The following is a 10,079-nucleotide window of genomic DNA, read 5'->3' as shown; positions in this document are numbered from 1 at the left end:
TTCATACAGCACACAAGTCATTACTAATTTCAACACTGCTAAATTACCATCAACATAATCCCCAACATTTATATAAAAAGTCTTAACAAATAGCACCTCAGGTAACAAGCAAGGCTGAAGAGCAGTGGCCTCTTTTAAATGAGTGATATTAAAGATACTACAAATCTTATTACCTAAGCCTTATAAATTGATGTGTCATTAATCACAAAAAGATAATTAGTATTTTTCCGCTTAAAAAAGCATGGTAGCAAACAATAAATGCTTCAAGGAAAAGACTAATGACCCCGACCTTAAATTGGCTCCTACAACCTGTCACTCCGTAGCTCAGGAAAATTTGGGGCTATGATAAGCATAACTAGAAAAAGGATTTGCCCTACAAAATCTGACACTGTTCCTGGCAAGCTATACATCAGTAATCCTATAATAAATAAGCAGTTCGTCACAATATCTAGACTACATGAACAAAGGATTCAGATCCTCTAGAGTTCCTAGGAACTCTACCAAGTAGAGTTCATTAAATCTTAACCACTCTTTAATGATTTAATGGTTTAGATTCTGCCATGTCAGCATTTCATTAATAATATTCTTAAAATAATAAAATAATGTTGTAAACAAAACAATTAAGATGATTGTTAATGAAATGCTGACATGGCAGAATCTAGACCATTAAATCATTAAAGAGTGGTTAGGATTTAATGAACTCTACTTGGTAGAGTACCCTAGGAACTCTAGAGGATCTGAATCCATGAACAAATGCATATTTAATAATTGCAAACACTGACGCTACAAGAACCGCACAGCAATACTTAAACGTCTTCCAAGATAAACCAACATGCTTTGGTTTTTGTGCAGCAATGGTAATAAAATGGTTAATGTCAAAACATGCAATGACCCAATTTTGAAAAGGATATCAGCACATTCTACAATATCAAAAGGCCCTTTATAGGATCCTGCCGCAAAGAATTTAAAGACTAAAGCTAATCCGCAGAAATTGTTGTTACCCACGCAAACACACAGGCTAAAATGTAAAGGAGGCACAAATAATGAAATGTGACACATGCGTACGAAAGTAATAAAGTCCATTAATACCTAAAGAGTCTAGAAGGTTTACAATAAGAATTTAAGGAAAAAGAGGGGGAAAAAAACCTGCAAATAAAATACCAGCAGAGTCTCACTCCATCTCAAACATCAAAAACAAAAATCACCAGCACAAGAACAGATCCTCAAGCAGTTCAGTCATAAAACCTTTAAATAGAGAGTTTAGTCAACACTGAAAAGGAGCATTGAACATCCATACAGAATGAAGTTGCCCCAAGTAACACTCCTGAGCTTTGATTAAATGATGCCCTGAAGTCATTAAAAAAAAAAAAAAGCATTGGGTATACTAGGGAAGACAGTTCCAAATCAGACACCCGAAAATAGAAACCATATAAAACTTACCAGCAAAAGCACAAGTTGAGTTGAACTAGCAGCCTCAATACTCGTATTCCCGAGAAAGTGACCTCTCTGATCGTCGATACTCATGCTCTGGATCTCGAGTTCTCTCCCTTTCACGTGACTCAGATGTTGCACGCTCATAATGGTAATCATCATCCTCCATTCGCTCATATTGGTCATGACCACGATCACGATATTGGTCATAACGGTCATGGTCATCCTGGACATCCAGATGATCATACTGGCTCCGACTTCGACGACGCTCATAGTGGTCAGGGTCTTGGTCTTGGTCTGGGTCTGAATGCTTATGCCCATGCTCAGGCTGTTCATACCATCCATGATCATCCTCTGGTTCAGCATGATCATGGTCCCGCTCTCTTTCACCATGTCGGTCCCTCTCATGCTTTGGTTCAACCCGATCATAATTAGATTCCCTATCACCGGACCGCCCGCGGTCGTGGTCATGGTCTTCAACATCATAGTCTCTCTCACTCTCCCTCTCTCGAGGACGATCACGCTCCCTATCACGGTCTCTGTGTCGATCACGCTCATAGTCACGGCCACGATCCCGACCTCGCTCTCTATCACGATCACGTGTTCGGTCGCGATCCCGACCCCGGTCTCTTTCTCTCTCCCTATCCCTGTCCCTGTCACGATCTCTGTGGTGCCTATCCTCCCTATGATCACGTTCCCTATGCCTGTCATGGGAGCGTTCACGGGATTTCTCCCGTTCCCTCTCTTTGTCCCTTCCCCTTTCACGTGATTTTTCCCTATCCCTGAAATCAATTCATTCAAAATCAATTAAAAAAATAAAGTGCACTAATGAAGCTGCGGAACAACAATTATTTTGCAGAAACTAAAAATTTCTATCCGGACCGTCATTTAAATAGACAAGTTAAAAATAGTGCTTAAAATTAAACATGAAACTTCTAGATCAATGTGTTAACCATTTCTTTATAGAAAAGAAGTGTTAATCTATTGCTGAGCACACACATCAGCTAAGGCTCAAATGAAAACAATGAAATGCAAAACAATTTGAACAAATCTTACCGGTCTGCACTCCGATCCTCTCGTGCCCTTGGCTCCTCAGAGTGAGATGGTCCTCCTGACTGCAATTGCTCCCTGAACAATTAAAATTAAGAGTTAAGAAAACCAGACATGCTGTGCAGTAAAACATCTTAAAGGATCTATGTAACCAACTGGACTGACAATATGTATCAAAGATACTTTGCAAAATTAATACTCAGAGATATTATTGCTTGAATGATATGCAGCATCTTTTTTTTATAGGTGACATGCAACATTTAGCATACTAAAATAATTTCCTACAAGTCCCAAGCATTCCAATTAAAAACATTAGCACAGAAAATTCCCAGATCTAAAGAGAACATTTCTATAACCAAATCTACTCGTGAAGATGCACAAAGCACATCACAACTAAGTTATCATTTTCAGTAAGCTATCTGATTTTAACATATCTTAGATTTATCAATAAGGTTATAATACAGCATGTATTGAAACCAGTGTTATTCAAACCAAACCGTACTGCCGGTTCAACCACAAATTTTGTGATCTTAAGCAATTAAGCTGCTTTAGCCTGTGGAAAACCATGGAATCGTAGATAAATAATGGTAAAGAAAAGAAAAACCTAACAAACTTGTAAAGTAGTTAGACTCTATTTTTTGAATTTTGAGTGTATTTAAGTCAATTATCAAACCTAATAGGAACTAGCTTCTACCCTAAGAAGCACCGATATGAGTACGATATAGGATACGACAATACAACAATTCTTGAAAACTAGGTTACAATATGTATTAATTAATTATTAAATATTTTTTCTTCTATTTTTTATATATTGATAAGCATTTATTTTCATATATTGTTAAGCACATATCAAGTTAAGAGCAATAATGGATAATGAAGTGAGTCCATGGCCTTTAAATGATGTTTAAAATACAAAACAAGATCCAAAAGGGTAAATAAAAGATATCTAGGTAAGTGTTTAACATTGAAAACAATATATAAAAAATAAAAATAAAATTCTTCACTAGTTTGGGCTATCTGTCACTATTAGGAGGATTGGGTTACGACCATATCAGGGCCTCACATATCCCAGAATTGGCACTTTTTTTTTCAAAAAAATAAAAATAAAAATAAAGCTGGGACACACATGCAGAGTATCCTGGAGGTATTCGTTACTATCAGACACGGGTATATGAGCAAAATTGAAGTTTCCATGCTTCCTAAGTCTACCCTACTATAATATTTAATACCCAGTCATTTATGTAATGTCCCACCCACTGACCCATGTCGTCAATACTCACTACATTCACAGATTCACTTGTGCGTCTGTGCATTGTCTTTTTTTTGGCTAAAGCTGTGCATTTTCAAATTGTCAAGACTTTGGTCACTCCATTCTCCATTAATGTTCCTTCTTTTCTTTTTCACTATTTTGTAAGCTATGAAGGCATCAACTATTCAAGCACTTAAGCTAGGCTAGGAGATCTATTAAAGCGCCTAATGGTAATGCTTCAAAAACGTTTTTTTTAATAATTTTATTATTTATGAATTATGATCAAATTTTATTTAATTTTAATTTTTGATACAATTTAAAATTTATTCCAAAATTGTAGAATGGCCTATTTCCTAAATTAATGTCATGTGACAATTTTTAGTTATAATTAAATGAATAGCCATTTTCAATTTATTTTAGTTATTTCTTGTAATTATAAAATATATTAATTAGTCAATTAATAAGCCTACAATTCAACCAATGAACCACTGAACTGGTCTTTCAGCTGGGTCAATCTTGGTTCAGTTTTGATAACTAAGATTGAAGCATGAATTTGTTCAACAGATGATGTTGCATGCAGATGTCCAATTCAGTCATTACCTCCCTGAGTATCTCTGATTAACATCTTCACCTCCAACTCTGGTAGTTCCTAGCCCACCACCAAGTCGGCGAGGACGCCAATTTGGGACAGTTCTACCACGTTCAACATCCACAAGCACCCTTCTACCATCAATTTTCCTTCCATCAGCTTGTTTATATGCAGCTGTTTAGTGCATACAAGAAGTTTTAGAAACATACAATATAAAGCATATAAGATAGAATAACAGACATTAAAATTAAGCAAACCTTTCATGTCCCGTGTATGCACATACTCAATGAAAGCATAGCCTCTAGGTTTATTTGATTCTTTGTCAGTAATCAATCGAACCTGAAAACACAGAAGAAATAAACAAATAAACACCAGTAATTAAAAGAAATCAGATCTCAACCAGAGTCATAAAATACAATCTAATGATTTTTAATTCCATCACTAAGTGAAGAAATGGTAAAAAAGAAGTTAAAATAGTAAATCCTAAATGGCACGGCAGACAGGCACTATGCCTCATTAGCCGTGCTCACCTTCAATTCATAGAGCTTCCCATCGCGAGATGCATCACCACCAGCTAGAGTTGCGGAAAAACTGATGTATTTGTGGCCAATTTACCAGTTGTTGAACAGACTAGTCTCCCCTTACCAGGGATTTTAAATTGTTTTAATAACTAGAAAGCTATATAGATAGTATAAGAAATACCAGGAAATCTTCTCAACTGCTGCTATGTTTTTGACAGCCTTTAAAGCGAACAATAAAAGTTTTAGCAACAGGAAATACACGCGCTAAAAATTCAAGCAAAGGAGAGAGATGCTAATACTCCCGACATGTTTTACCCAGTGCAGGATAAAGAACAGAAGTTGTCAGTCACCTCTTGAGGATTGAAAATAAAGCCAAAAGGCATAATGCATCACTGCTCTGATCAACTTAAAATTTTCAGCTTTGCTGTGCAGGATGAACCACCATCTTTGGAATTGGGTTGGTAGGAAATTGTGGAATGAAAAATACATTCACTAAATGCAATAATCACCTCCTTACCAGGGATATTACTCAATATGTAGTAACTTAAGTAATTCCTAGACACATCCAAGTCCCAGAAAGATCTCTAAACCCAACTATATCAAGAGAGATGAAAGGATTAATGGAACAAACCCATTAGCCATTTCCAGGAAATTGGCGGTGATACCAGTGCTCCTAATACCAACTCGCACACGCTCCAAGGATCGTATATTAAATCAAAGAACGTTTGAATGTTCTCCCTTTCAAACTTGAAATAAATGCCGAACAGAATATTCATGACAATTACTGATAAGAGTAGAACTTTTCGACTGTGATTCATTATTTCAATCAAATAGGCTGAAAGTGGACCAGTTGATTAAGTGGAAATTATATTAACAGGCTTGATTAGGGGTCTAATAGCAGTAAGCTTGAGAAAATATAAAATAGAATATAGAGCTCAGTAAAATACAAATTTTCCCTTTAAAAAACAAATAGTAAGATTGTAAATACATTTTAAAACCTTGAAAAAAAAAACTTCTCAGAAAATAATCTTTTTTTTATAAATAAGATAAACATAAAGGATAAAGCTACCACAGAACTGAACCTCTTACCGAACCCCCGCAGGGAATGCTCAAAATACCTACCCGCTTGATTGGACCATAAGACTCAAACTCCCTTTTGATTCTGCTTTCAGTTGTCTCATAACTCTGCAAGCAGACAACATGAATAATAGGTCATTTCAAACAAAAAATTGGGTACAAGTTGAAATATCCAAAGTACAAAGACAATATCACTCACAAGTCTAGCCACGAACAATGTCTTATATGGATCTCCAGAAACATTTGGGTCTTCTTGTGGATTATCTGCATAAAAATTACATGTAAGAACAAACATACTGAAACTATTATACTCAAAAACCTTAAAGAAAGATATAAGTGTCTTCACATTTCTGTAGCTCCTCAGCAGCCTTTGCTGCACCCATCTCCAGTCTTAACGCATGTACTCTAGCCCTTCTTTGTGTCTGGATCCACAAAAAATTATCAAAACCAGATATGGAGCAAAAAACCAAGTTACATTTACGCATTTCCTAGTTGTAAGCTTAAGTTGCTTAGTTTGTACACTTTCCCCTCAGGCCAGGGGTTGTGCAGATGGTTGGAATTGCTTAGTTGTAGCTCCTCCTCTGGCAGTGTTTTACTCACAAGTAGGCACACACACAACAAAACAAAATAAAACAAAGGGAAGATTCAAACAACCATCAGGAGAAGCTCCACAGAGAGGCTGTAGAATATTATATTTCCAAGACAAGCTACAGAGGGGGGGAAAAAAGCAAGTAAACAAGTCAAAATTCTACTCACAGTAAAGTGATGCCTTTAACTCAAAGTTGATCAAGTAGTTCAGGTTTAGGGTCATTTCAGCTGAGTTATATTTCTAATTTGTAATCATTGAACAGCATTCTTCATTGGTAACACCTTTGTTGACAGAAGAGAATCATCCACATAATTCATGATCATTCAGTTGAAACAATAAATATTATGCATCTTCCTTGAAATGGTTCCTTTAAAGCATTTAAAACATATTGATCATTGTAATTTGGGTTCCTGATGTTTTTGCCCCTATAGTACTACATTTCCGGTGTACTTGGGTTGGCTATATTTTTTTAATAAAAGTTTTCCGTTACCTATATTTAAAAAAAAAAATTGAAAAAGCTTTTGAAACCATGAATTCAAAGAAAATAAAATAAGCCATATACAAAAGCTTTAAAGAAACAACACTAGTAATTGGATAATCCATTCAAGAAATTATAATAGAGCCAAATGATGATCATCTAATGTATAACACTTGAACATAGAAAAAACCCTGCAGAAGTGTAATATCTTACAGGAGTTTCACCCAAAACAACAGGTGGAGAATATTCCGCATCTCCAGGCTCCGCAAACTTAGTCACAAATTGCGCCATCCCTTCATAAATTATATAAGAAGAAAGACAAATCATGTTATAACATACAAAACCAATGTCAAATTGAAGACAACACCAAACAAGCGCTCTAGAAGGCCCATCAAACCTGTTAATGGTGGGCATTTTCTTTTCTCTGGAGGTGGTTTAAATTCCAAAGGCGGCCGAGGCTCAAATAGCTTCAGCAAGTTTGCTGTTAGACCAGTGGGGTGACTCTGCCCAATCTGCATTACAAAGCCAAAAATCAATCCCATTAGCAATACTTTGAATCGGAAAATGAAAAAAAAAAAAAAAAGCCCCAATGAACTTTTAGTCAGTTTCATAATCCAAAAAAACAAACACAACAAAGAAAATCAAGAATGCATAATCAACAATTTGAACAAAATCCCGCTAATAATTAACAAATCCATGTCGTGAAAATATAGATCAAGCTATTTTTACACTAAGAACTAGGGTTACAGTGAGGATAGCTGAAAACCCTAAAAACTATGGCAAAACGACAAAACCCCTAAGAATTTCAAAAGCGAAAAACGACGAATCGTGAAAGAGAAAGAAAGAGATAGCGAACCAGTTTGAGCTGTTGAACGTTGGCGCGGTTCTGGACTTTGGTGCGGCCCTGAACGGCGGCGTTTTGCGGGTTGCGCAGGAAGGCATCGTTGAAGTCTCCCATGGCGGAGCGATCGGGGGTTGAGCCTTTAGGGTTTTTGTTTGTGAGATAATCAAAGGTTTTGGTTTGGTTACCAGATGAGAGATATGAAAAGCATCGAACCCGAATGGAAACGAATCGGGTCGGGTATGATGTGCGAGCAGAGCCTTCGAAAGCAGCAAGGAAAGGGAGAAAGAATGGAAGAAAGGGTTTTGGTCTCGAGAGGGTATTATATAATAGAAGGTCAATTTTACTTGCCCGAGTTAATTACTGTAGGAGACAAAGACACCCAGTGAGTCGTATAACTCGGTATTTGGGTACAAAGTACAAAGTACAAAGTAAGGTAATTGTAGTTTTTTTTTTTTGGTTACGATATATAAATTATATTTTAGTCTAATCTAAGTGTATATATGTATGAAACTCTCTCTTAAAGATTTGAACCCTGTCTTTACCCCCACAAGTACTTATATTTATGGAGTGTCAACCATACTAAGAGTGTGTAGTGGTTCAAAATAATACTGATTGATTCTCAAAAAGAAGAAAAAAAAGTAAATACTAATTGTTTTATTTATCGACAAAAATGATGACAAAGAAGGTAATACTAGTTGTTTTATTTATTGACAAAAATGATGACAAAGAAGGTAATACTAGTTGTTTTATTTATTGACAAAAATGATGAGACGATATCATTACGATGGTGGGTTTATATGGGTAACCCCATATCTCATCGCCCAAGTGGGCTATTTAGCCCAAGACCAATGGAGAAAACAGAACACATAAGAAAAACCAATAGGAGAGAGAGGTAGAAATTGAGCGGATGTCATAAGTTGAAACTCTCTAAAAAAATGTTATGATTGGAGTAATAACAATTTTTTTTTGTGAGAATCAAGAGTAACAATATTATTCAGTAACCAAAAATAAAAATAAAAACATTTTTCTTACTTTTTGTTTTTACAACTGCTATCATAACATGTTATGATTAGAGTACAATTATTTTTATTCTTTTATATATAAAAAGAAGTAGTGTTCCCTTATTAAAAAAAAAAAAGTTGTGTTCCAATTTTTTGTCAAACTATTCCACTCATCATCAGACAACTAAAACCCTTTACTAGTAACGAGTCCCATGGTTCCTATGCCGCCATGTTTCCCAAACCTTTTCTTTTAGTGCTTCGACCTAAAGCAATAGCTTCTAGCCCATGGAGTGGACTTTACTTTTATTATGCATCAATTACAAAAAACAATATTATTTTTTTAAAAAATTTTATAATTGTATACTTATACTTATTCAAAAGAAAAAGACTCGATCAATTATTAGTCAATGATAATGAATACGATTGATGAGGAGATCATTTTTTTTTTCATTTGTTATTAACATGTTTTGTGTTATCTTATAGGATTGTGTGTGTTAAAAACACCCAAAATGTTATTTTTGCACTCCTCCCGCCCACCCTCAAACAACAAAAAACATGCTACATCCTATGTGTCAAACCTAAAAATATTTGGCAGCTTGCTACAGTAATCTACTAGTAGTACTCTACTATTGCAACTCTCTCTCTCTCTCTCTCTCATTTTTTTGGAAACCTACAATAATGACGTCATATGGATCAGTAGTGGTTTATGGGTCAAGATTTGGGTTTTGTTGGAGGATTTGGATCAACTATGTATATGGGTTCTAGGCTATTTGGGTTTACTATTTTAGGTTTCCCTGATTATGGCATTTGATCTGGGTTTGACTTTTTTGTGGGACGTTTTTGCCAATCTAGGTTTGATGCATGTTGTGGGTATTTGGTGGTGGTGGGTATTTTGGTAGATAAGATGGGACTTGCAGTGGTGGTGAGTATAAGTTTTATGGTTATTTTAATAGGTGACGTGCTAAAACAAGAGATGAGATGTAGAGTGAATTGTGAAATGATGTATTAAAGTAGTAAACGTAGCATTTTGGTGTGCTAGTTCACTTTTTTTAGCATACAGAATACTAATGCTCTTACCTACAAAACATTATGCAGCTTATCAAAATATATAATTGGAATTAGATTTTCATCACTTTTTTTTTTTTGTATTTTCAAATATTCTCTTATTGTTTAGTTGGAATTTATTTTCTCAAATCACAAATTAAGGAACAAAAAACCACATTCACACAACTTCACTACTCTCATAAACT

General features: G+C 35.4%; 1 protein-coding gene across 1 annotated transcript; it reads right to left on the bottom strand.

Moving 5' to 3' along the window:
* Window positions 1-1,062: 1,062 nt before the first annotated feature.
* On the bottom strand, window positions 1,063-8,127 carry LOC142626311 (U1 small nuclear ribonucleoprotein 70 kDa). Its single transcript, XM_075800132.1, has 11 exons — window positions 7,841-8,127; window positions 7,382-7,496; window positions 7,198-7,277; window positions 6,264-6,339; window positions 6,117-6,181; window positions 5,963-6,025; window positions 4,577-4,658; window positions 4,331-4,493; window positions 2,488-2,559; window positions 1,441-2,213; window positions 1,063-1,347 (listed from the first exon to the last, which is right to left on the bottom strand). The coding sequence occupies exons 1-10, from the start codon at window positions 7,940-7,942 to the stop codon at window positions 1,475-1,477; spliced, it is 1,557 nt and encodes a 518-aa protein (XP_075656247.1). The 5' UTR covers window positions 7,943-8,127; the 3' UTR covers window positions 1,063-1,347; window positions 1,441-1,474.
* Between the last annotated feature and the right edge of the window lie 1,952 nt (window positions 8,128-10,079).

Source organism: Castanea sativa, chromosome 2 (genome assembly GCF_040712315.1).
Source record: "Castanea sativa cultivar Marrone di Chiusa Pesio chromosome 2, ASM4071231v1".
In the NCBI taxonomy this organism is placed as follows: Eukaryota; Viridiplantae; Streptophyta; class Magnoliopsida; order Fagales; family Fagaceae; genus Castanea; species Castanea sativa.
This window is presented reverse-complemented; position numbering and strand designations above follow the sequence as displayed.

Excerpts from the sequence above, each read along its gene's own strand:
- LOC142626311 (XM_075800132.1), bottom strand. The coding sequence starts at position 7,942 with ATGGGAGACTTCAACGATGCCTTCCTGCGCAACCCGCAAAACGCCGCC. Across the intron at positions 4,659-5,962 it reads CTTATGGTCCAATCAAGCGG|GTTCGATTGATTACTGACAA; the intron begins GTAGGTATTTTG and ends CTGTGTTTTCAG. Across the intron at positions 4,494-4,576 it reads GCATACACGGGACATGAAAG|CTGCATATAAACAAGCTGAT; the intron begins GTTTGCTTAATT and ends TGCACTAAACAG.